General features: G+C 38.5%; 2 protein-coding genes across 4 annotated transcripts in view; one reads left to right on the forward strand and one right to left on the reverse strand.

The window, feature by feature from the left end:
• The window catches only part of PPIG (peptidylprolyl isomerase G), a 37,086-nt gene extending 33,425 nt beyond the window's left edge, over nucleotides 1-3,661 (reverse strand). The window contains exon 1 of the mRNA XM_058191063.1: nucleotides 3,367-3,661. The gene's annotated coding sequence lies outside the window, so the exon portion shown is untranslated. The remainder of the gene's footprint in view (nucleotides 1-3,366) is intronic.
• A 591-nt stretch (nucleotides 3,662-4,252) lies between these two features.
• FASTKD1 (FAST kinase domains 1) overlaps nucleotides 4,253-27,571 on the forward strand; it is a 34,789-nt gene continuing 11,470 nt past the window's right edge. Inside the window, exons 1-10 of one of the 3 annotated variants that reach the window (XM_058191049.1) lie at nucleotides 4,253-5,290; nucleotides 10,194-10,583; nucleotides 11,540-11,608; nucleotides 13,609-13,734; nucleotides 16,349-16,744; nucleotides 18,715-18,822; nucleotides 19,718-19,849; nucleotides 20,573-21,059; nucleotides 24,987-25,101; nucleotides 26,998-27,126. In XM_058191049.1, coding sequence (XP_058047032.1) covers nucleotides 10,240-10,583; nucleotides 11,540-11,608; nucleotides 13,609-13,734; nucleotides 16,349-16,744; nucleotides 18,715-18,822; nucleotides 19,718-19,849; nucleotides 20,573-21,059; nucleotides 24,987-25,101; nucleotides 26,998-27,126 — 1,906 coding nt within the window. In that variant the 5' untranslated portion in view covers nucleotides 4,253-5,290; nucleotides 10,194-10,239. Of the gene's footprint in view, nucleotides 5,397-10,189; nucleotides 10,584-11,539; nucleotides 11,609-13,608; nucleotides 13,735-16,348; nucleotides 16,745-18,714; nucleotides 18,823-19,717; nucleotides 19,850-20,572; nucleotides 21,060-24,986; nucleotides 25,102-26,997; nucleotides 27,127-27,571 lie in introns of all 3 variants that reach the window. The other 2 variants (XM_058191041.1, XM_058191033.1) reach the window with 2 other exon arrangements.

Consider the following 27,571-nt stretch of genomic DNA (forward strand, 5'->3'; position numbering starts at 1 on the left):
GTTAGCATAATGTTATTTTACATGCATTTAATAAACCAGTACTCTTTAAGAAGCCAGATAAAAATAAGTGGTCTGCTTTTTGACAACAGAACTCTTTCCTCTGTCATTAGGGCAAAGCAGGTCATTAATTCCTTGGATAGTCAAAATGATGCTAACTCACTCTTGTATATAATGTGTCTTGTGTTTCAGTTTAGGCAACATTCAATAAATAACTTTAAATTTTTATATGTAAAAAAGATTTTACAAAAAGTTTGACATTTACAAAAAAAGTTTTACAAAAGAATTTTTTTTTTAAATATTAGCCGGGATGGATTGATAAAAAACAGTGTGGTTTAAATGTTCTCTTCAAAAAACATAAGCTACCCCTATTTTTTTTAAAGATGTTTGTTAAATATTTTAAATATGATAGTGGCAACCTAATTTTATGATTTCTATATACTATTTAAACAGAAAAAGTAAAATATTAAGTTCTAAATGCTCTAGTTCAGAAGTTTCAAACTCATAGAACATAGGCCAAATGTGGCCCTTCAAATAATTTTCTACAGCTGGCAACAGTACTTTAAAAATGAATAAGCCCAACATGGCATGCTTAACAAGTGAAATCTATACCCAAAGGCAGCAATGCTTATTACTTTAATGGGCATTGAATAAGTGAGAGAGCAATCAAAATCATCAATCTGTTACGCCTCCTATGCATACAGTGAATGAAGCATCTCATTTTGTTTTGGGTCCCAGGTGAGCTGGCATCTTCTGGTTCTCTCCATCATCTCTATTTATCTGACCAATTAATTTACATTTGCCAGGCAACAAGCAAAGATTACAATATCATGATATTGACTGGGTTTATTGCAAATGTTGATGCCCACAGCTCCAAGCTGAAGAAAGTGTGACCTAATACAAAACCTGGGCCCGATAGGCAGAGGGATAATTCAACTCCTAGCTTTGTACAGGCCAGGACTGTAGCCTGCTCTCCATTACTTGCCTTTTACTAGCACCCTCATACCACCATGTCTACTTCACGTTTATTTCAGGTGGCTTGCTACGCCAACATTGGTACCTCCTGCCTGGGTGCCTCAGATGGAAAAGAGGCTCTACACTGACAGGACCCATGAAACCCAATGCAGAGTGATGACTCAAACCCAACTGTTAGGAAGTACCCTATCTTAGGTTTCAATGATCCCATTTTATAATGGGGTCCTTAGGGTTATTTGTGCAAAACTAGCTATCCGCCATATACCAAGTTCCACTGGCAATCCAATCCAAATTGTCATTGCATTACTATCACCATGGCTGAAGTGACTAAAGTAGCTGTACAACAGAGAGAATAAAAAGCACTGCAATCTCTCGTTTTTGTTTCTCTTTTCTGAATAATTTCTAATATTACAATATTTTATTTAACAAGGAGCCCCTGGATGCTTATACATGACTCCAGTTGTGGCTGGTTATTTAATAAATGTATTTATTATATGATGTATTTACATTGAGTCTCATGTTTCATTTTATTGTTGCCAAATTTAAAGTTTGCTTTAGGCTTTCCTAAATAACTTAGTATCACAAATTTAACTACCAAACCCAATGGAATTGAAATAAATCACTTCCAGTACAGCTTGCAATACAGTAATTCTTAAGACTATCAAAAAACAAGAAAAAGAAAATCTTTGGATCCAGAATGACAGATGTATAGAATAATCTATTATGAAATGAACTTTCAATAAACATATCTTTAATTACAGGGTTCTTGAATTCTCTCTTCTATTACCTAAATTTTTTGGGCAAAGCAAATTCCCATATTGATACTACTAATTTAAAGGCGCATGTACATCAATTTTCAAATGCCTTATGAAAACAATTGTATCAACTAACAAGTATTAAACAAATTCCTTAAAAATAGATTAAAAAAACGAACTGCAATAACCACTATAGCAAATGTTGGATATTTTTCCTGATTTCTTATGTTCGCCACTTTCTTATAAAGTAATAAAGCTAAGATAAAAATCCAATAAAAAAATAATGTTGCATCAATAATCAAATTTGTAATTTTATTAAATGTCTTCCCACACCTTGCATTGGATATATATTTTTCTCATGTTTAAGATAGGAAAACTGAGGGAGTAGAGAGATCAAGAGCCAAATTTTGCTTTCACTTAGGAAATCCAAACAAAATGAATCTGTGCCTTTTGGATGTTTCGAATTCCTGAAGACACAAATGGTTATAACTGAAAAGCATAAAGTTGTACTACTTCATCAGTTCCTTATCCTTCAGAGTACATATTTGTTGTTAGTTGCCAAGTTGTGTCTGACCCATCGCGACCCCAAGAGTACATATATTTATATATAATTTGTACATTTGAAAAAAAAATCTCTGCTTGTTTTTTGTTCAGAATTTCAAAACTAAAATATCGCAATAATAAGCAACATGTGAAGGAGATCTATTTTTCAAATAAACTGCTGATTTTATGTTGGCAAGTTCCTGTAGTAGAGTGTGGGAAGATCAGTACAAAAGGAATAACAACACAAGAGCTGGCGTAGTATTTAAGTGCGATCCCACTTGGTGTACACTGATTCATTTAGTTTCTCTCCTCTCCCCATTGTGTCTAATTAATTTCACCACTTCTTAACTCTTTGCCTTTTTTTAAAAAAACGAAACAAACCTTTTTTTACTTTGGTTACTGTTCGGAGTAATTGTCCCATTATCTGTCTTCTCTTTTTCCCCAAGTTTTATTTATTTATTTATGATGATACGGGCTACTTTCTTTCATTTAAAAGAACGTTTAAATCAGCCTAGATTTATTTCTATAAACTGGAGGGAAAAGGGAGAGCCGAAGGGGTGGGGGTGAAGAATAGCTTTAATTTTGTTCATTTTCACGTGCGAGAAAAGAACAGCGGGTTCTTGTGGTCCCCATCCCCATCCCCTTGCACAAGTTGCCCTGAAACAAACCTTACAAATCACTATTAAAACCCGAGACCACCCCTCGCCCCTCTCCCACCCGTCGAAGGCCCTGTATTTTATCCCTCAGCCATTCAAGGCGAAATTGCTTCTCCTCCTCCTCCTCCCCACTCGATCTGTGGAGGGGGCGACGCTTCCCTCATCTAGGCCCTCAGGATCAGCCCCTGACTCTGAATGAGGGAAAAAAGGGCCTCTTCTCCCCGTTCATCCCCGCTCCCCCCCCCCACCACCTCCCGCCGCCGAGTCAGCGTGAGGCAGATTCAAACTGGAAGAGAGCGAGCCTCCCTCTCCTTTCTCTCCTGCCCGCTCCGCTCTTCTCCCGAGGGCCACCCTTCCCCCCACCCACCCCCCGCCGAAATTTGCCTCCGGTCCCTCCGTGTGGAGCCCGCTTGGCCGCGGGGCTCTTCTTGGCCACTCACCCGGCCCTTCCCGTTGCGGCCCTTCAAACCTCCCTCCGGCCGCGTTCCTCACCACCTCGCCGCCGCCATGTTAGGATCTGGTGCAGACGGACTGCGTCAGTGGAGGAGGGGACGAAGCGGGAAACCCGGAGCGGCTGGAGGCTGGCGCGGGCAGAAAGGAGGGGAGCACGGCCGCGCGTGTGTGTGCATGCGTCCGTGTATGTGTGTGTGTGTATTTGTGTGTCGGCGTGCTAGAGGAGAGTCGGCGGCTCTGGCGGCAAGGCGGTCCCGCTTGGCGCTTCAGCAAGGCGGGCAAAGAGGGGTCTTCAAGATCCCCGCTCCGCAGCTGGGCCTTTTTTTTTTTTTTTTTGGGCCGCTGCCTCTGCTCTGCCTTTGGCGGGCTCCCGGCCTGGCTTCTGTCTCAGAATTGGCGGCGAAGGAAACGAAGGGAATGCCCTTCGCTCGCCTTTCTGTTTCCGCGGACTAGTAAACCTATCCCCCAATTTCAAGCCGCCCCGTCTCAATTTCAAGGCCGATAAACCGAGACATGACGGCGCCTCTATTGCTAAGTCTACGCCACAACTAGATTTGTTAATGTAGGAAAACGGTATTATGCATAACAATATCCAACTCGTATAATTATTTCATGCTTATACTTATATGTCGTATAGTTATTTTATGCTTATGCTTATATATACCGTTGTGACTAAATAAATAAAATAAATAACTATCCAGAAGGATCAAGCTATACAGGAACAGGATGTCCATGTCCTGTCCAGCTTTCGGCTGGACGACCTGGAAGCGATATTTCGACACCGTTGACAGCACAGTTATTCATAATAAAGGCTCACGGTCCGTCCTTTGGATGTACGGTCCACTCATTGTCACTGATTTTGATTACCCTTTCTAGTGTTCCCAACGTCTCCCCTTCAAGCGCCGGTGTGTATTGTACGTAACTTTCCAATAACTAGTCAATAATTCAGTTTGTCCTAAGGAAGGCGAACCTTAAGTTCCGTCTCTGCCAAATTTGATAAAATCTCCCAACTTTTTGGTAAATCACTTCGAATTATAGACATAACACTAATCATTTAGTAAAAATGATAGTAATTATTAATAAGTTTAAACGATAGTTTTTTACAGTGGTGGGATTCAGCCAGTTCGCACCACTTCGGGAGAACCGGTTGTTAACTGGTTTGGCAAACCGGTTGTTGGAAGAAATTATTAGGGCAGAGAACCGGTTGTTAAATTACTTGAATCCCATCACTGGTTTTTTTATATCCCTGTAAGCGGCCTTGAGTCGCCATGTGCGAATAGGCGGCAATATAAATTTTCTAAGAAATAAATAAATGTATTCAACTTTTATCCCGCCCAACTCACGGACCCGGGAGGCTCATAGCAATCGAAGAAATTACTGACCAATACAATCAAGATACGGCACAGGCAGAAGTAGAAATCGGCATTTATTTATGTATTTATTTATTTAATTAATTTTACATCACCAACGTCTGAATTCCCGCCTGCGAAACCCAAGCGTCCCTCCGTTTAAAGACTACAATTCCCGAAAGGCAGCGAGCTTGGTCGGTGAGGCACGCCGGGAAATGGAGGACAGGACCAGATTGCTTTGAGCGGGCATTGAACAGGCAGTTACGGAAGCCGAGGAAGCAGGATTTAAACTCGTTATTGGAAAACGGCCTGGGTGCTCAAGGCCCTTTTTGTACCTTAGGTGGGATTCCGCGGCAGGCTTTCACGCAACCGGGATGGCTTTTGCACCACGTGATCTTTGAGGAGGAGCCGGCAGTGGGTCATTCGCCGGGCGTCTACCTTGCTAACCGGCGGCATGGCCGCTTGGAGGGCACCGCGTGGGTTTAATTCGCTCCTGGAGAAAGAGGCGGGCTACTGTATCTTGCATCGGAGAATTTCAGCGGTTTGTGCGGAGTTCAGCTAGGTAATTGATTTCCAGATCTAGAGCAATGTGCTTCGTTAGACGCGAAGTCGAGTACATCGTGTCAGAAGGTCCTATCCCCGCTTCTGCGTAATTTCCATTGTCAAAGGTTGTTTTTAATTGCTTGGATTAGAGAGAGTGCTGTGGTGGTCTTCTTTTTTTTAAAGATTGTGATGGAATTCGTATGCCTGCTTTAAATATGTGTCTTTGTTAAAGACGTTGGAAAGATTTTGGTTCAGATGCTGTCTTGTCTTTTTCATGTTATGCTTCCTCGTTGAAATTCCAGCTTTTGGAAAAGAGGCTGTATTGCCTTCATGCAAATGGTACTCGCTGCAGTCGCAGATTGTGTTCAAACGTTTTTCAAAATTTTCAAACGTTTGGAAAATAAACGGGTTTTGTTTTGTTATAAAAAATAAAATATGAACCAGGGAGTGTATCCGAAAAACTTTGTGGAGCTTAACAGTAAGAAGGCTATTCAAGCGATGCCAGAAATGTAGCTCTTATTTGTAGAATAATTGGTGTCATATGAAAATATTAAATGCTATTACAAAAATATTGAATAGCTCACTGTTGATGAATTGTTTCTTATGCAGTTTTCATGAAATGAAGATGATTCTCTTTTAAACCACTGTTTGTAACATTAACAAAAGCATAAGCCATTAATTCCTTAGGGTTTTATAAGTTTTTCTAAAATCACCCAGCCGTCATTGGGAAATACCATGCATATTCATATTTTAATTTTTATGCTGTGATGATTCAGTGTTTAAGTAAGGCGTGTCCAACTTGCCAAATGTATGTATGTAGTACAGTTAATATATATGTGTGTATAAAGTTAAAAGTTTATGGTCTTGTACCACTGCAGGCAGGCAGCAGGTTGGACATGTCTGCTTTAAATCAAGGAAATGGCCAAACTAATATTTTTCTCTTGATTTTCTTAATTATGATAAATATCTCCTGCCCTTATATACCAGAGTTGTGTGCAGAGTTCTGAATTTATAGACAAAGCAGCCACCTGCAGTTCTTTAAAATAGCCATGCTTATTTTATTCATTTCAGAAAACAAAAATATTGTAATTGTGAAGGAATCTGGACTTCATCCGTCCTACAGTAAGATGATCTTTGGTAATGATCTCTTGGAGTTCACTTCAGCCAAGAAAATCTGATTTCAATGCACATTTCTGAATATAAGCTCCATTTTCACAACATAGAAAGTTGGGTTATTTTTGAATTTGGCATACCTTTCAAATCAACCTTGCACTAAGTTGTAGCTAAAACAAATCAGGGTACAGGTAGTCCTTGAGATATAATGGGAATTCAAATTTATGACAGGTCCCCCAAAAGCTACTGACAACTTCATTTTGAAGTTACAGCTGCTGCAGTTCCCCTGTGGACTTTCACTCCTAAAACTGATCACAGGAACACTGAAGCATCTCCCTGGCTCTCCCCTCCCCCCATCCTGCCCTATGGAGACCCCACAGGCCTTGTGCCTACTCCCCACATGCCCGTCACCTATTACACACTTACTTTTTGAACATCTCTGGATCTCGTGTTAGGGAAGGAGTCAGGCCCTGCATCCCTGGGCCACATGGCTGCCTCCTGGAAGTTGCCACCTTTTTGGTATTTTGGTAATTTGGATCCAGACAAGAGGTTGAAGAAGATGGAAAACAGGGCTGATCTAATCGTGCCACATGTTTTCCCATTTGTTTTCAATCCTCACACAAAAATGAGGCACATGGAATGGTAAACAAAGGTATAGGGAGACCCCCCTACTCCACCCCCATTTAAGTATCACAAATACTTCATTTCTTTTAAAAACTGGATGAGAAATAAAGCAGAAAAGTTGACTGGGATGTTGTATAAGAGAACAGTCTTACAACAGGATTGCCCTAGATTTGCTGGATTGACTGGAGTGAACAACCAGATTAGTATTTCGTTAATAGTTCCACCTGTAGGTTCCACCTGTGATGCAAACCTGCTCTTAAGCTTTCTGATTGATGCTTCCATTTCCTCCTGGGAGCTAGCCCATACCTGTTTTTCCTCAGGCTAGGCAAAATGTTGTAGTAATGGTAGAAAGGCAAAGAGGATGGCATTAATTAAGCAAAAGGTTAACTTTTATACAAATCCTCAAAGTAAAATTACTACCTGGTGTATTCAAATAATTATTTTTTTTACTTTGGCTTTTAAAATTCTATTTTTTCAAATCCATTTTGCATTATCGTTTCTTATTTTTTTTTGTGATGAGTTGTGTTGTATTTTCAGTTTTACCACAGTTCTGAATTAATTTCATATCTATCTATCTATCTATCTATCTATCTATCTATCTATCTATCTTATGGCGGATGTTTTAATTGTACTACTTTTTTTAAAAAAACCCTGGGCATCTTCTTGAACGTTATTTTGTAAGTTGTGGAAGCCTGACTGATGCAGCACCCCATATGTTGAATCAATAATGATAATAATGATATTTCTTATAAAAAACCCAGACTCAGTTCTACATGGTAGGTAGGGCTGTGTCAATTGATGGAGGAAAATAGAATCCACCATAGGCCTCGAATTGGGAATATCTAGAATGAGATGAGGGGACAGAGTGGCAGGGATATAGGAACATAATTACATGGTTGCCCATGGTTAGAGGTCATGACAAGTTAGGGTCAATTTCCAAATTATGCTAAATTCCCTAAATTCCTCCTCACTGCTATGCCAGAACAAGCGTAAGAATAGGAGGAAAACAAGATGTGTGAATACTATGGTTTCTTACTATAGTTATTATAGTGTGTATAAAGTTAAAAGTTTATGGTCTTGTACCACTGCAGGCAGCAGGTTGGACATGTCTGCTTTAAATCAAGGAAATGGCCAAACTAATATTTTTCTCTTGATTTTCTTAATTATGATAAATATCTCCTGCCCTTATATACCAGAGTTGTGTGCAGAGTTCTGAATTTATAGACAAAGCAGCCACCTGCAGTTCTTTAAAATAGCCATGCTTATTTTATTCATTTCAGAAAACAAAATATTGTAATTGTGAAGGAATCTGGACTTCATCCGTCCTACAGTAAGATGATCTTTGGTAATGATCTCTTGGAGTTCACTTCAGCCAAGAAAATCTGATTTCAATGCACATTTCTGAATATAAGCTCCATTTTCACAACATAGAAAGTTGGGTTATTTTTGAATTTGGCATACCTTTCAAATCAACCTTGCACTAAGTTGTAGCTAAAACAAATCAGGGTACAGGTAGTCCTTGAGATATAATGGGAATTCAAATTTATGACAGGTCCCCCAAAAGCTACTGACAACTTCATTTTGAAGTTACAGCTGCTGCAGTTCCCTGTGGACTTTCACTCCTAAAACTGATCACAGGAACACTGAAGCATCTCCCTGGCTCTCCCCTCCCCCCATCCTGCCCTATGGAGACCCCACAGGCCTTGTGCCTACTCCCCACATGCCCGTCACCTATTACACACTTACTTTTTGAACATCTCTGGATCTCGTGTTAGGGAAGGAGTCAGGCCCTGCATCCCTGGGCCACATGGCTGCCTCCTGGAAGTTGCCACCTTTTTGGTATTTTGGTAATTTGGATCCAGACAAGAGGTTGAAGAAGATGGAAAACAGGGCTGATCTAATCGTGCCACATGTTTTCCCATTTGTTTTCAATCCTCACACAAAAATGAGGCACATGGAATGGTAAACAAAGGTATAGGGAGACCCCCCCACTCCACCCCATTTATATCACAAATACTTCATTTCTTTTAAAAACTGGATGAGAAATAAAGCAGAAAAGTTGACTGGGATGTTGTATAAGAGAACAGTCTTACAACAGGATTGCCCTAGATTTGCTGGATTGACTGGAGTGAACAACCAGATTAGTATTTCGTTAATAGTTCCACCTGTAGGTTCCACCTGTGATGCAAACCTGCTCTTAAGCTTTCTGATTGATGCTTCCATTTCCTCCTGGGAGCTAGCCCATACCTGTTTTTCCTCAGGCTAGGCAAAATGTTGTAGTAATGGTAGAAAGGCAAAGAGGATGGCATTAATTAAGCAAAAGGTTAACTTTTATACAAATCCTCAAAGTAAAATTACTACCTGGTGTATTCAAATAATTATTTTTTTTACTTTGGCTTTTAAAATTCTATTTTTTCAAATCCATTTTGCATTATCGTTTCTTATTTTTTTTTGTGATGAGTTGTGTTGTATTTTCAGTTTTACCACAGTTCTGAATTAATTTCATATCTATCTATCTATCTATCTATCTATCTATCTATCTATCTATCTTATGGCGGATGTTTTAATTGTACTACTTTTTTTAAAAAAAACCTGGGCATCTTCTTGAACGTTATTTTGTAAGTTGTGGAAGCCTGACTGATGCAGCACCCCATATGTTGAATCAATAATGATAATAATGATATTTCTTATAAAAAACCCAGACTCAGTTCTACATGGTAGGTAGGGCTGTGTCAATTGATGGAGGAAAATAGAATCCACCATAGGCCTCGAATTGGGAATATCTAGAATGAGATGAGGGGACAGAGTGGCAGGGATATAGGAACATAATTACATGGTTGCCCATGGTTAGAGGTCATGACAAGTTAGGGTCAATTTCCAAATTATGCTAAATTCCCTAAATTCCTCCTCACTGCTATGCCAGAACAAGCGTAAGAATAGGAGGAAAACAAGATGTGTGAATACTATGGTTTCTTACTATAGTTATTATAGTCTGAATAAGAGTATCTTGTATTTAATTAAAGCATTGGAGGGGGGGCTTATTAATAAAAATGTATCTTGGCAGATAAATATTTTTGCATTCTTATTCTTCCTACAGTCACTTCATATTATATGTTAAAGGAAATAATTTTTTTATATCTGCAAATAACATTCCTTTTTTCCTAATGTATGCTTATGGCAGTCAGAAATGAAGAAAGAAGTCCTGGGTGCCCTTGGAAGAAGCCCATCCAAATGACGAATATGCTTTGCCTAAGACGTTTTTATCCAATTGCAACAAGATGTTTTAACTGTCGAACTTGGAGCAGCGACACTTTGTTGAACCAACTCAATAACTTTACAAACGAACACCAAGTGTTCAGTCTTGTTTCCAAGAACAGAGCCAGACTCTCTGAAAAACATGTGAAAAGTGCAATTAAGAAACTTGTGCAAGTTCAAAAGAAGAGACCCTGGCCCTCGGAAACTATGGATTATATAAGAAGTCATTCTCAGTTTTTTGTGCTTCGCATCTTGGCAGAAAATAAGATTGAATGTATGGATAATGAAGCATTGATGGATGTGTTATATAGTGTGCTCTGGTAAGTAGCATGAGATTTTAATCACAGCTTTTATTGTCTGGTTTTATTTGTAAGAAAGAATTGCTTTTGTATACACATAGGGGAATATCCTGTTGTTGCACAGGCAAACTTATTAAGTGTTAAAATTTGCTTATAGAAGTCATACTTTTTGAAAAAGTTCAATCTAACAATCATAAAAATCATGTTATAGCAGCTGTAAAAGATTGTATATATGTACTTTTCAAAAAAACCAAAGGAACAAAACAGATGTAATCAAGATAAAGTACAGCACTCTTCCTTTGCCACATAAAAGTTAAGATCAGTTTATAGAATTGGGAAAATGCTCCAGGAGTAAAATGCAATAGAACGCCAGCATCCCATTTGTTCCTCAAGTATATAGAAAAGAATGTCAATTACTGATGTTCATATTAATCACAAGGCTGAATATGAACAAGTTTAGTTGCATACTTTTAAGTGTTGTTATGTGTATTTTAATTTATTAGCAGTTAGAAAAATACTTTACATATGGGTTGGGGGGGGGATTCAGAAATCGTCAAAGGTTGCTAAAAAGTTTAGTTGCATACTTTTAAGTGTTGTTATGTGTAATTTAATTTATTAGCAGTTAGAAAAATACTTTACATATGGGTTGGGGAGGGAATTCAGAAATCGTCAAAGGTTGCTAAAAATATATTTTGAAAAGAGGAAAGTAGCAGTCTCTCCAACTTCAGCGCATTAATCCATTAATAATATTTTATTGTTTAGCCGTAAGGCCATATCAGAATACAAAATACAGAGCAATAATATATGTATGTATGCATGTATATATGTACGTACGTAGTATAACAAAAATAAATACAATATATGCAATATATTTCCGAGGTGCGTAAGCTGCAATTTGTTGATCTCGGTATATAGATTTCTTTAACTCTAAAATATCTATGAAAATTTGTTTGGCTCACTTTTTATTCCTTCTGAAGGTTTGGTGTTGATGCCCATGACTCACTTGTAGAAGAGTTGGTTATAGAAGGCTGGAAGCGATTAAACGAGCAAGTATAATTTTTATGTTTGTTCCTTTTTCTATTAATTGGTATTCCTATTAATTGGAATAACTGGAATCAGAATAAATCTCACAGAATTAGCACTAGCAGCAATATTTTTTAATCCTTTCTCTTGTCTCATAGAACATTGGTGCTCAAATTGTGATGTTGGATAAATTTGCATGGATTATTATATTAAAAGTAGAAACTATCAATGTAATACTATGTTGCTATAGTTATTGATTCAAAATAAACATTGGTAACTTTAGTCTGCAATTCTGAATTCCATGTTCACTCATTGGAGTTTGCCCAAACTGACAAAAATTTGCTGGAGAAGTTCAGCGGGAGGAAAAGACAAAGAAAGGACCATCTGCTCATTCTGAGGAACCCTGGGCTCAGCTGTGAGGAGTAAAAAACTCATGTCCTCAATAGCTACTTATTATAGAGCCGAGTTGGCGCAGTGGTTAGAGTGCAATACTGCAGGGTACTTCAATTGACTGTTAGCTGCAGTTCGGTAGTTCAAATCTCACTGGCTCAAGGTTGATTCAGCCTTCCATATTTCCGAGGTGCGTAAAATGAGGACCCAGATTGTTGGGGGCAATATGCTGACTCTGTAAACCGCTTAGAGAGGGCTGTAAAGCACTATAAAGCAGTATATAAGCCTAAGTGCTATTGCTATTGCTATTGTGAAGGATGTGCCCTGGTGGTTGTTGGTTGTCAATTGTAAGTGACTAGTTAAGTAAGCAGAAACTGTAGGACGAATGTAAGAAAATCAGATGCTTTATTTGTAGTCCTGTGCATTCTGCAGCACTTTTTCCAAATTAACTCAAATACTAGGGTTCTACAGTATTTGGATCTGAAGCAGGAAATGTACAGGTAGTCCTCAACTTACGATCACAGTTGAGCCCAAAATTTATGTTGTTCAGTGAGAAATTTATTAAGCGAGTTTTGCCCCGTTTTAAGATTTTTCTTTCCGTGTTTGATAAGTTAATCACTGCAGTTGTTAAATTAGTGACACGGTTGTTAAGTGAATCTGGTTTCCCCATTGACTTTGCTTATCAGAAGGTCGCAAAAGGGGACCACATGACTCCGGGACACTGCAATTGTCATAAATGTGAATCAGCTTTCAAGCATCCGAATGTAAATTATGTGACTTTGTGGGGAGACTACAACAGCCATAAGTGTGAAAAATGGTTATAAGTCACTTTTTTCAGGGCCGGTGTAACTTTGGATGGTCACTAAATGAACTGTTGTAAATTGAGGACTACCTGTGCTTGGATCCAGCATATTTACGGTGCATTTATGCTGGAGCTGAACTGATCTTAAGTTTAATAGCAGTTCCTTAAAGAGAGGAAGTAGGTGGATATTTGAACTGGAATTTATGGTGACAACTAATTCCAATTGCTTTATACCAGTGATAGCTAACCTTTTTGCCGTCGCATGCCAAAAGTGGGGACAGTGCAAGGGGGTCGCACGTCTGTGTGCCCACACCCATAATTCAATATGCCCCGCCCTGTGCATGTGCACGCGACACCCCCCCCCCACATGTTTCCCCCACTTGTGGCACACGATGGCATGGTGGGTCCGGTAGGCCTGTTTTTCGCCCTCCCCAGTCTCCAGAGGCTTTCTTGGAGCCTGGGGAGGGTGAAAATAGCCTTCCCCACCACCCCAGAGGCCCTCTAGAGGCTGGAAACGGCCCATTTCCTGACTTCTGGTGGGCCTGGAAGGCCCAAAAATCAGCTGGCAGATGCGTGCTGGAGCTGAGCTACGGCAATGCTTGCGTGCCCACAGATATGGTTTCACGTGCCACAGGTTTGCCATCACGGCTTTATATCCTGAAGTTATTAAATGCTTTCTGGAAGGCTTTTCTACATTTACTTGATTAAGGTTCTAAGCTGCAAATTTCTCCCTAGGAAGTGTATAGGGTACTCATGGAGAAATAGTGAAAATTGACCTAGTTTATCTGTAGGCCTTTGGTACAGTAACATTATTGTCTTTGTTATCCTTAGACTAACTCCACCTCTGCTGTCTAAATTTTCATTGTGTTTACATGATCAACATCTACATCGTAGTCCGCTCATGGGTGAAATAGCTAATGTGGTAGATAAGAAATTGGATTCCATACAGGATTCAAGGTAATTTTTATTTAATAAAAATTCTAGCCATAGATTCACAGGTCTTTAAAGATTAAATGGAGCAGGGCTGTCAAACTCCCGGCCCATGGGTCAGATACGTCACATACTGGCCACGGCCACACCCAGTTTAGCAAAGGGGAAAAAAGTCCTGATACGTCACGTGACACTGCCGTGACAATATGAGTTTGACACCCTTGAAATGGAGAGAATTAATAAGGAAAGCATGCCCTCATTGTTCCCATGAACCCAACTTCTGATACAAATACAGACAGACAGCTTTGGGTGCGTAGTTCATAGATCTTAAAAGAGCTTGGAAGGAAGTTTAATATTGACTAGTATCAACTAGTTGATACTAGTTTAGTATTGAATATTCTCAATTTAGCTTATTGTAGAACTGATGTACATAGTTTGGGGGTTTTAAATACAGGTAGCCCTCATATAGGCGACCTCTAGGGGGAGGGCCTTCTCTGTGGGGGGCCCTACCCTCTGGAACGAGCTCCCTCTGGGGCTTCGTCAACTCCCCGATCTCAGGTCCTTCCGCCGCGAGCTGAAGACGTTACTATTTTGAAGAGCAGGACTAGCTTGAACGTAGTTTTTAAATTGGGATTTTTTTAAAAAGGGGTTTAAATGAGGTTTTAAAATTTATATTTATAGTTTTAGGGCATCAATTGAATTTAACTGTCTATTCTTTTAGCTGTTTATATGTATTATATGTTTTCTGCTGTTTTTTGGCTGTGAACCGCCCTGAGTCCTTCGGGAGATGGGCAGTATACAAATATAATAAATAATAATAATAATAATATTATGACCACAATTGAGCCTGGAATTTTGGTTTTAAAGTTGAGTCACCACATGATTGAACTCAGTTTTATGACCATATTTACAACAGTTCTTAAGCAAGACACCATGGCCATTAAATGAATAATGTGGTCCACATCCAACTTATTCAATAGGTATATTTTCGCAGAAAATGACCCTAAAAATTGCAAAACGCAATCTTGTCACTGTGGGATGCTGCAACTGGCCATTAATGTGAGCCAGTTGCCAAGTACCCAAAATGCAATCATGTATCTGTGGGGATGGAGCAATATACTTATATTTACAAGTCATAAGTAACTTTTTGGGGTTGTATTATAACTCTGAACAGTCATTAATTAATTAATTAATTAATTAATTTATTCGAATTTTTATGCCGCCCTATCTCCCGAAGGACTCAGGGCGGTTCACAGCCAGATAAAAACATGCAAATAATACAAGTAAAAACAACAATTAAAAAACTTATTAATTAGGCCGAATTAAAAATATCACTAGAATAAAATAAAACCCCATTAAAAACTAAATTTAAAAACTAAAACCCTAGGCTAGCCCTGCATAAATAAATAGATGTGTCTTAAGCTCGCAGCGGAAGGTTCGGAGGTCAGGAAGTTGACGAAGCCCTGGGGGAAGCTCGTTCCAGAGGGTGGGAGCCCCCACAGAGAAAGCCCTTCCTCTGGGTGTCGCCAGTCGGCACTGCCTGGCGGACAGCACCCTAAGGAGTCTCTCTCTGTGAGAGCGTACGGGTCGGTGGGAGGCGATCGGTGGCAGTAGGCGGTCCCGTAGATAACCCGGCCCTATGCCATGGAGCGCTTTAAAGATGGTAACCAAGACCTTGAAGTGACCATTCATAAGTCAAGAACTGCCTATAATGCCTGAAGTACTTACAAGTGTAATTTAAAATTTAAAATACGAGTTAATGTCTCTCTTCATTTATTGGTGGGATTTTTATTTTTTTAAATGATGAAGGAGTCACTTGCTTTTTAATTGAGAATGGCTGATGTTATAAGAAAAGCATTACGTGGGTCTGGGTTTCTAGCTTGCTGAATCTTGTCTAGCTAGCTGGATGTTGTTTCTAGAATCATTTATCTTAAGCCTAACCATATGCAAGCTTGCCTGTAAATCAGTATTACTTCACTAGCAGTTTGTGCTGCTGAGCTGAGGCTAGGATAGCCTTGTGATTTGAAGTAGGGGTACATTATTTTTCAAATCAATCTCTTGTAGCAATGGTCCCCAGATCCCCTTTTGGGCACCAGGGACTAGTTTCATGGAAGGCAGTTTTTCCACAGACTGGGGGTGGGTGGGAAGGAGGATTCTAGATCCCTAGAAACTGCATGTGCAGTTTTGCTCACCCACCGCTCCCTCCAGCTATGCGGCCCGATTTCTAATGGGCCAAGGACTTGGGGACCCCTGTCTTATACCACACATAATAATCCCCTTTCAATAAACTCAGTGAAGCTTAATTTCAATGGAGCAATCTTAGCTACTATCCCACTTCAGCTTACGTACATATGAATGTTTTTAGTTCTTTTGCCTGTAAGCTCTGTAGTCTTCATAATGAGGAGAAATAATTAGGCAGGTGGGTTTCTTTTAAAAGAAGAACAACATTGCTGAAAGGCAAAAACTTTATTATGTAACATTATTCTGCTCCCAATTTCAAGTAATTACTTAACATAAATGCTCTAATAAGTCATGTTTAAAACCACCCTCTCTTTTTCTCTGGACTCATTGTCGTTTTCTTAAGCATTATTAGATTTTCTGATGAAATGAATAAGCATAACATTTTAAATATTTTTTTTAGGGCTTTGTCCGTTGTAATGAACTGCATATCTCCAGTTATTTCATGGAATTTTAAAAAACGGTTAATAGAAAAAGCAGATGGCTTGTTTGAAAGAACAAACATCTCAGTCAATGATGCCAGGCGATTTGTACAGTTTCTCCGGAATATCAGTTTTCCGCACTGGCCGCTGCTGAAAAAATGTAACAGTGTTTTTGTCCAGCATTCACATGAGTTACGTGTTGAGGACATTTCTATCATTCTTGGACTCTACCAGAATTTACAATTCTACAACACCGAATTTAGATTACTTGCCAAAGAAAAGCTGATAGAATGTAAAGATAATTGCAGTAGTCCTTTGAACGTCATGCAACTGTTCATTCATCTTGCACCCATAGTACAGCAAGAGATGCAAAAAGAGTAAGTGCGTTTGTTGTTTTGCTGATTTATTTGTGTATTATCTTTTTAAGAGTAATGAAAAAGTTGAAATTATGACTTATATGTACATTGTTGCTATTGAGAGATTATTTCCTCATAAATATAGGCTGTAAACCAGGAGATCAAAATGTCAAGTGTTAATGAATTATCTTCATAAGGAATTACATTCTTTGCAGGTTGTGCTCCGGGATTCTAGATAAATGACTGCCTGTATGCAGGAGAATTATCTTGCCCTGCCCTGCCCTGCCCTTAACTGAAACCAAATATCCCAATTTCTTCTTTTCTTTTTAAATCTTAACTCAAATATTATTGCAAATTCAGCATTTGAAAAGCGTTTCCACAAACAGGTGTCGCAAATGGCCACAAATCATGTGGAACTTTGTCAATTATATCTAAAAATATTTCTTTAATTGTGTTAGTTTATGTTGCTATTTTTTTCAACTCGTTACGCCATAGTCTTAGTTGGCAAAATATTTGTGTTTGGGGTGTGAAAGACATTGTTCCTACAGGATGAATTACTATGATGTTCACTCCTTGTTAATATATTTGTTTGGGATATGCTAGATGGGGGGAGGGGGGCAATTAATGAGAAACTGGGGCCATGAAGGTGCATGGCACCTTTTGAAAAAGGTGGGGCCATCAATTTGCATGGCACCAAATTGAAAAAAAAGCAGTTGCTTTCAAAATAAAAGCAATGCTGTTGTATTGCATGCATGGCATACATTTATTTACATTTGATTTCTAATTTCCAATTGACTTCACGCTGGCTGGACAGGGATTGTACTAGCATCTTTCCCAGAAAATAAGACCCAACTCCCATCTCTTCAACTACTGTATTTCTCAGAAAATAAGATCCAACCAGAAAATAAAATAAGCCCTAGCATGATTTTTTCAGGATGCTCATAATATAAGCCCTACCCCCAAAATAAGCCCCAGTTAAGATTATGTCAGGCCTGGGGGGTGGGGGGGATGGCCAGCACAGGAAGTAGTGTGAGCACACAGAGTTCAACGATGTCTGGCAGCAGCCACCTACCAGCCTCTTAGCTGGCGCACTCTGGGGCTGCGCAGGTGAGTGAGCGGTGTGACCACTGGGCTGGTTCTCCAAGCAGCAGCTAGAGGTAGAGGCATGGAGGGAAGCACGCTGATGATCTTAACTGGGTCTTATTTGGGGGGTAGGACTTATATTATGAGCATCCGGAAAAAATCATGCTAGGGCTTATTTTCTGGTTGGGTCTTATTTTCTGGGAAACACAGTAGTTGAAGAGATGGGAGACTCTCAGGTCATAGAAAAATTTAGGCTAAGCTGGGAAGTAGAGGTAATCCTCGACTTAAGTGACAGTTCAAAGTTACAGCGCATTGTAAAAAGATCATTTTTCATCCAACCATTGAGTATCCCCATGATCACGTGAGCAAAATTCAGATGCTTGGCAACTGACTCATATTTATGACAGTTGGCGTGTCCCAAGGGTCATGTCATCACCTTTTGTGATCTTCTGATAAGCAGAATCCATGGGGAAGCCAGATCCACTTTACAACCAGGTTACTAACTTAACTGCAGTGATTCACTGTGCCAAGAAAGATCATAAAATGGGGCAACGTTAACTTAACAAATGTTGTCACTTAACAATAGAAATGTTGGACCAGCAATAAGTAGGCACACACTTGCACACACGGAATTGGTAGCAAATATTTCACATTGCTGTCAGGTAAAAATCCCTAATAAACTTTGACTTGAAAATTTCACCAGTTTTTTATTCGCGGAAAATTAATTGATATTCATCTGAATTTCTACACTTTTCAATGGCTTTCAGAATATTTCTTTGGTAAAAATTTGTTCTTGGTTGATTAGCATACTATGTTTTAAAAGTAAGAATGATAGACTCCCTGAATGCTCAGGCAGGTTTTCTATCATAAACGTATGCATGTATAAATATATGTGCATTTCTTTTTAGGTTAAGTGAAAAGATCCTACTAATCGCAGATGATTTGGATCGGTACCAAACATTACTTGTGGCAGAAAAAATGCAAGAAGTATACAGAAATCCACTACTGATTCAAAAGTAATCCTTTAATACAATATAGGAATCCTATTCGTTATTCTTCATTTTTGTGAGCAACTGTCTGGATATAATTTAGTCAACGTATAACACTGTGTGTTATAGTACTTACTTAGTATTATACCCCAAGTCTAAATGTATTTCTTAAGACGTAAAAACTTGCAATTAGCTAGACAAACTTATGATCATGCTTTAGAGAAGGATGTCCTTTGTCACCTCAGCTTTTTATTTTAGTTCTAAAAGTTTTGAAGAGCGATATCAGACCAGATGAGAAAACAATAGGCTTGAAAATTTAAAGCCTTATAAAATAGGGTCTTTTGCTGATGCTTTAATCTCGATTATACAAGATTATACAAGAAGCCAAGAATGGTATAGAATATTTAATGAAAGAAACCAAAAGATTTTAGTGCCTTAGCTGGATTTAAAATAAATAAGCAAAGAAGAAAGATGTCAGTTAAAAATATGACTGTGATCAAGAAACCCCGATGAATAAAACGGGTTTTAAAATGGAAAAGAAGGTTAAATACTTGGGGCTTAATTATCTCAAAATATGGAAGGACATTATTGAAGTGGGGAGGGAAACTCCAGTTGTCATTGCTGGGTGGAAGGTCAGTGATTAGGATGATGGTGTTAAACGAGATGTTATTTTTATTCCAGACAGTACTATACTATTAATGCATAATTTATATCAAAGCAAAAAGTTATTTCTAGTCTGTATGGCAGTCCAAAAAACCCCTAAGAATTAAATACAAATTGCTGCAAGAGAATGGATTAGGTCCACTTGTCTTAAAATTGTACTTTGCTGCTTGTTGTCTGGTATGACTAACAGAATGGGTCACTCTAAAGAACATTCTAACTTGAAACCTAATGCTGCAATGTGTATCTTTTTGGCTTTCAGGATTGTAACCCTCTTTCATAAATACTTGGATCAGTATAAAACATATGAACTCTTGAGAGTGACAAATGTGCTAGCCATGCTGCATTGGCCCAAATCTGACATATATTCCAAATTACAAGAATTGTCAATCTGGTAAGAAGGTACTTTTTTTCCCAGCCCATCTGGTTTCTCAGACTTGAAGTTTATTAATTCGGGCTTGTATTTCTGTTTGAACTTCTAAGTGTTTGTTATGTACATGAACAAACCACATTTCATCCCCTATATAATTTCTCTTCTATTTGAGTGGCATCTACCTAAATGTCCCTTTATTAATCAAAACTCAATGTGCTGCTTTTTGTCAATTTATCCTCCTCTGTAAATTCTGCCCTTCTCTCTACATTTTATACATACATACATACGTGTGTGTGTGTGTGTGTGTGTATATATATATATAGATAGAGAGAGAGAGAGAGAGAGAGTGTTATGTTCTGAGCAATATATCTGCATCATCTGGAAATAAAGGACATATATTAGTTAAACATATTGTTTTTATCTTTATGGCTTTAAAGATACCTTCATTAAATTCTTAGCTAAAATTCATAGAAATAATGGTTTCAATTATCTAATAAAAGTTTAATACTGTTGGTTGCTTATTTTTTTGTTCCTTGTTTCCAGTGTTCTAGCATTATAACTGAAAGTCGTCCTCAGCACATTTTAACAAGTATGCATGTGATCTATCTGAAAATCATGTAGTAAAAACATATGTGATACACATATATCTTGTACATTCATTTTTTTAAATTAATGGTTTTTCTCCCCAATTTATGTATTTATTTTATTTTGTTAATGTATTTTTTTTGTTTATTTCAATTCCAGCCATTTACAAGTTAAAAGAACCCCCGCTGATGTCCTCATGCTGGTTCATGTTCTTTCCAATCTCCCTTTTCCTTATGTGGATGAAGCTGTAGTTACTCAAATAGATGCTGTCCTACCTCAGTGCAATCTGAAGCAACTCAATAGCTTTACCGTAAATATCCTAAAATGGATGAAACTTCATAAACCAAATCAGAAAAGCTATTCTGGACCATATAGGTCACTTTTGCAAAAAATTAACAGTTGCGCATTTCAGAGACTTGAGACAATGAACAATTTGGATCTTTTACTGAAGGAATTCAAATACTTACATGGGAAATGGTTTCAAGAAGTGCTTCTCGAGAAGACCATGGTTGCTTTACATCAGTTGAGAGATCAGATTACGCCGTCAAATATAGTGAAGTTTGCATCCTTTCTCATTGGAACCAACTACCGCTCTACACTGTTACTGGACAGAATAGCTGCAGTTGCCACTGAACATACTGATCAGGTACAAAGGACTATCTTGTGTCTCTCTGGAGAATGATGAAATGGGCAGTGTGCAATGAGGGAAGGGCTGCAATTCTGCAATAGAGCATTTGCTGTACACACTCAAGGTTCAGTTGTGGCATATAAATTGGGTCTAAGGACCCCTGCTAGTTATGTGAAAAACATGGGCTTGCTGCCCAAAAAATATGATTTGTTAAAAGGTAATGTCATACATTGCTCTCATGCTAATGGTGAGAGTAGTCAACCAATGGAATAGCTTGCTTTCACAAGTTTGTCTGAAATAGTGTAGGGCAGTGATGGCTAACCTTTTCCAGACCAACGTGCCAAAACGTGTGCGCATGTGCATGAATGCATGTGCGCATAAACCCCTAAAATGCAGTGTGCACACAGGCCCTGCGCATGCGCTCCACCCCCTGTGCATTTGCGCATGCTCCCCGCATGTGCCTCATCCCCCTGTGAATGCAAGCGCGGCCCCCCACATGCACCCCATCCCCGCTGCGCATGCGTGTCAGAGACCTGAAGACCAGCTGGCCGGCGGGAGGCACATCCGTACGCGCAGCAGAGTTGAGCTGAGCTGGGGTGACAGCTCGCGTGCCCATAGAGCACTGCGTACCACCTCTGGCACATGTGCCATAGTCGCCATCACGGGTGTAGGGTCTCCTTCTCAAGCAGGGGGTTGGACTAGAAGACCTCCAAGGTTCCTTCCACGTCTATTATTTTATTTCCATGTTTCTAGTACAGTCTTGTTTTCTTCAAATTCCAGTTGTACAATACCATACCATTTCTATAATGTTTCTTTTTCTGGTGTTTGTTTGTTTTTTTACTTTAATTTGTAGTTACTTGAATTGTCAGAGCTCCTTTAAACCATGTTTAATACAGATGATTGATTCTCAATAATTTAAAATATATATTTAGTTCAGAAAGACATATATTTTGAATTATGGTGTTACAGATTGTATGATGAGCATTATGGAGAAATATTGAATACATGGGAAGTCCTTGACTTACAACCATAATTGAGCCCAAAATTTCTGTTGCTGAGATAGTTGTTAATTTTGCTCCATTTTGTGACATTCCTTGCCACATTTGTTAAGTGAATAACTGCAGTTATTAAGTTAGTAACACAGTTGTAAAAGGAATCTGCCTTCCCCATTGACTTTGCTTGTCAGCTGTTCACAAAAGGTGATTGCATTACTCTGGGACATTGCGACTGTCATTAATATGAGTCAGTTGCCAAGCATCTAAATTTTGATTATATGACCATGCAGATGCTGCAACAGTCTTAAGTATGAAAAACGGTCAAAAGTCACTTTTTTCAGCTCTGTTGTAACTGAATGGTCACTAAACGAACTGTTGTACGTCAAGGATTACCTGTGTACAAACTCAAATAATGAGTATTTGATTTATTTTTAAATATAAAAATGTGGGGTTGCTAATTCAAATGAAATCAGTGGAAACTGAATGTGTACATTTAATCTGAAGGAGCCCTGATTTCACAGCATTTTCATTTTCAAGTTACGGTACGTATTTATGTGTGGCAAAAGTATGCAAAACTTTGGAAATAGTTTGGTAGTTTTCTTCAACCTGGTGAGCATCAACAACTGTTTTTCAGCAAATTAGAAATCTCTTGTTCAAGCCATGACACACTTCCACATAGCTGAACTGTGAAAATCAGTCTTGTATGATGAATAGCCAGAATGCTCTTCTTTAAATAAGGCAGGGCCTCCCATATTCTCACATGAGTATCATTCCAAAATTAGACTCAGGAGATTGACTCTGCTCACACAATTTTGCCACAAATATATAGCTCTGAATGGTAGTCCCTCAATAGGTAAATAAGCTAGAACAGGGGTCGGCAACCTGCGGCTCTAGAGCCACAAGTGGCTCTTTGGGCCCTCTGCCGCAGCTCCATGTCCCATCACTGGTTCTCCCTGCCCCTCTTATTTCTTTTTTGGACTCCAGCCCAAAGTGGCAAGAAGTGACGACTACCTTACATATAAATGTGGCATGAAGGCAGGTACAGGGCAGCTTTGCTCCTGCACTTTCTCTCCCCCCCCCTCTTCTCATAACTCCCTGGCCGTCTGTGGCTGAGCTGGGAGTATGTGCACGTATGGAAAGACCCTCTGTAAGCGAGTCGCTGCCCGTCCCGCGCGCGCCTTTCCTGAGCTTTGGCGCTTGCTTGAGAGGGTCTCCCCGCACTTACACACGCTCCAGGCTCAGCCACAGCTGTCCTGGGCGTCTTGAGAAGAGGAGGGGGAAGAGGGCCGCCGGAGAGTGCAGGAGCGAAGCTGCCTTGTACCTGCCTTTGCGCCACATTTGCATGTAAGGCAGCCTTTGCTTCTTGCCATTTCAGGCTGGAGTCTCCCTGTGGCTGCGAATCCTCTCAGCTCAGCCACAGCCAGCTAGGGAGTTACAAGAGGAGGGGGGAGAAGGAGGAGGACGGTCACCCAAAGTGGGGGGAGAGAGGCACGCAGAGAGAGAGAGAGAGAGAGATACAGAGTGACATAGAGAGGGGGAAGAGGAAGAGATACAGACAGAGAGACACAGTGTGGGGAGATAGGGAGAGGGGGAGAGAGACATAGAGAATAGTTTTGTGGCTGGGTAGGCATGGCTACGTGGTCATGTGACTGGGTGGGAGTGAGTGGCATCGAGTTGGCCGCACCCACCCGGGTTTTGTGGCTCTCAGTGTGTTTTTTTTCCTGTAGGAAACAGGACCAAGTGGCTCTGTGAGTGTTTAAGGTTGCTGACCCCTGAGCTAGAATAATGTTTTTGACATATTTAAGTAGGTTCTCTTCATGTAGTTTAAGGCCTTGTGTGAAAAACCAAACACAGTTTAGATCATATTTATGCAGAAATATTGAAAATTCAAACGGAGTTCACAAACACTTAAACACCAGTGGATTTACTTATCAGAAGCAACTTCAAAAAGGGCAAAAACGTTAATTTAATATTAACTGAATTAGTAACTAATGATTAAAAATTAATTGCATGGGAAATAATTGAAATGTTTTTAAATTAATTGATTCTTCATTTGCATTCTCTCCCTTGCACACATATTAATCTCACAATGTACACACAAATATATTCAGAAATAGAAGAAAAAAAAGATAGGATGGAAGTAGATTACGGTAATAACATCTAAATGTACTGAAAAGAGAAGAGAAAACAGAAAACAAAACTGGATGGAGATGAGGGAAAGAAGCAAGTGAAGGTACAGTGTGTGTGTAGAGAAATAAAACATAGTTCCTGTCATAGAAAGGATTAAAAAACCCTTTAAAAAATCCCTTTAAAAGCAGCCAGCTTCTCCCAAATCAGACATCCTTGGTTAAGCAGTCCTTTGCTTCTCCCACCCAATCATTTGTTTTAAATAAATGTTTTCTCCTTCGTTTACAAATTGAAGTTGAAGATCAGAAATTAAATCAGAATTCAGGTTATGATTGTTAGGGTGACCTTTTCTATTTAGGTTTATTTCAGAATTGTCATCTGAACCTATGGGCCCAGGTTTTGCTGGGGATGGGATTCTGTTTTAAAGCAAATTTCTATATCTTTTGTTGACGTGCCACATCTATAGTGACAAATACTTAGTTAAAACTTATATAGAGTACTATAACTTGGCCTTTGCCTTTGAAAAATGCTGAGAATATTGCAAGTAAGCAAACTACTGGAGCTGATTAGAAAAGATGACTGCCTCATTACAATAACTTCCTGAGCTATCCTTCTGTTTTAGAGCATAATTAAAAACGCTAGTTAGAAGTATCAAAGTTTCTTGGGACCAGAATATTTGAAAAACTTTTCTCCCCTGGGTTTTAAGAACACTTGGAGAGGTAGATGGTTAGTTGTAAACTCAAATTTCGTAGGTTTTTGACTGTTATGCACAACTGGCCAAAACAGATGAGCTGATTTCTTCTATTTTCTTTTCTTTCTCTAGATTTACTATTCAGAAATACATGTTATTCTTGTTCTATTTTCTTTATTTAATTATGAACCCCCTGAAGCTGAGAAATTTTTTGAGGCTTGCATTAATCATATCAGTCTTCACTTGGGTAAGTTGATTATCAAAATGATTGTCAGATTACATTTTTCTAGAATATTATTATTATTATTATTATTATTATTATTATTATTATTATTATTATTATTATTATTATTATTATTATTAAGTGGCAATGAACATATAAAGAAAATGTCAAGCTATAAACTCTTCTGTCTCTTTCTTAAAAGAAAAGAAAGCACATAGATGTACTTGGTCTCTTTCATTGTTTTCATAGAGAATATTCTAACTTCTGAATGTTATTAAATGTTATTGAAGAGGAAATTTAAAGAACCAGCCACGATGTGGGCACTGTCCCATTCTATAGCTTTTGAAAATAACTACAGTTCTAAGTAGGAATATATTAAAATGGTCACTGAAAATAGACCTTTTTAAATATGAATAATGGATTTTAAAGAGTATTTTATCTGGTTAGTTTCTCTAAGGATGCTTACAGAGTTGCTCAGTTTTAGAAAATACGTTGCAAAAGTGCCATAAGCATGAATGCAAAACTTTGTAAGTTTGTGAAGAAGCAATCCCCTGGCAAGGACTGAGCAAATAAAGGAGTAATATGCATATTAAGTATAATTGTTCTTACAATTAGTTGCATGGAGAGAATGTGGATATAGAATCTGTCCTTCTCTTAAACATAAGCCCAATGAACAAAACAATAAGGTCCTGCCCTATTGGGTGATATTTGCTATCATGCCCTTCCTTTCATGCTGATTATTCATTATTTATCCACACAATATGATTGTACTGATGGTAGGATTTTGACAAATAAGTTTTAAGTTGTTTGTGCCGTGCTGGTGTGAGCGTTCCAAGTAATGCATCCAAAGAAAGCAGAAGTCCAAGGCAGGTAGATTCCTCAAAGAACAACTTATTGCATACATCATATTGGCACAACTGGTGAAAACCAACGCTGAAAGTTCCTACGGTTTTCACCTGATTAAAAAGTAAACGTTCCCCCTTCCCCCAAGTCATTAATCACATTGTCCAATAGAGGTGCTGGCCGGTTGCTCCGTTATTCCAGTTCTTTCCCCAACCACCACTGTCCTTGGTTCCCACAGCAAAACTTTTTGTTTAGACTACAAAACCCCAGCTATCTATTTCCCCCCTCCCTGTCCCTTCTTCTTCCTTGTGGCAACCCTGAAGCCTCAAAAGATGTCTTCAGCCAGGTTCGCTTCAGGGTTGATAGCTGGCCCTTCTGTTGTACAGTATTTCTCAACAACAGTAAGTGCCAATGCTAATGTATCTTTTAAAAGGCCGTTATCTTGGCTTTCCTCAGTCACAAATTCCCAATTTCTTAGCAACGGATTGTTTTGTTTTTACCGGTAATCTCAAATATTTTTAGATTATTATAGAACATTTTGTGCATCTCTCAAATGAGGAGCAGTGCAAATAAATTTTGAGGAAATAAAAACCGGAAATATTGAAAGGGAAAGAAAAGAAAATGAAAGTGTTGTGATATCATACAAAATTTTTATAGTTTGGGAAATGCTTTATAGTTTGGGAAACGCATAGAGATTTCAAAACTGAGAAGAATTAAACGTTATATTAAAACAATTTCAGAACTGTTCTTTTTCCATTCGTTCTTTACACCAATTGTATGACCCCTAATCTTAATAAATTGGTAGAATAAAATATATGAAACTAAAAACATTGCTAAAATAAAGCAATTAAACAAGTAAGGTTGCAAAATATATTATTTCTACTCCCACCTAAACCTTTTAAAAATGCCAAGTATTTAGCTCTCAGATAATGTAAAGCATAGCAATGTTGTCAACTATATTCAATTTGTACATTTCTCTGAGAATTTGGGGTCAGGGTTTATATTTCCTATCTGCTGTACTACTTTTAGATAAATAACGTTTTTAATATTATGCATTAATATATTTATTTTCTACAGAACTTTTTGAGCCTTCTCTTCTTGTATTGCTTGGTTACGCTTTGGCTTCTTCTGGGTATTTTCCACAGAAAGTGATAAAGGCAATATTTAATATAGAGTTTCTCTCCAAGTTGGATGCTGAGCTTCAAAGTAAGTGCTAATTTCTATTTTTGATAAGTTTCAGAAACAACTCTTGTTTTTTTTTAAAACTGTACTTTGGGCCTTATTAAAGTATTCAATTCTTGGGAATTTTTTTAAAAAAACAACTCCAAATAAAGTACAGTACTTTTGTGCATTTACTTGATAGTAAATAATGTTAAACTTAAAGGGGTTTTTCCTCCATCAGCATTTTCTACTCCTGTTTTTTTATTTAAGCCCTTTAAAAAATATTATGTTGGTTTGCCTGCAGATACCCCATATTCTCAGGATCTAAAAATGGCCAATATAGTTTCTGCAATTAGAGTTGGGTGGACTTTTATATTGGTTGGATCTGCATTGTTCCCACTGAAGTGTACATTTCACCTATAGTTTTCCTATATCGGTTTACAGGTTTTCTTTTAAATAAATCTTTTACGTCTATATACTAAAAAATAGG

The sequence above is a fragment of the Ahaetulla prasina genome, chromosome 1 (genome assembly GCF_028640845.1).
Source record: "Ahaetulla prasina isolate Xishuangbanna chromosome 1, ASM2864084v1, whole genome shotgun sequence".
In the NCBI taxonomy this organism is placed as follows: domain Eukaryota; kingdom Metazoa; phylum Chordata; class Lepidosauria; order Squamata; family Colubridae; genus Ahaetulla; species Ahaetulla prasina.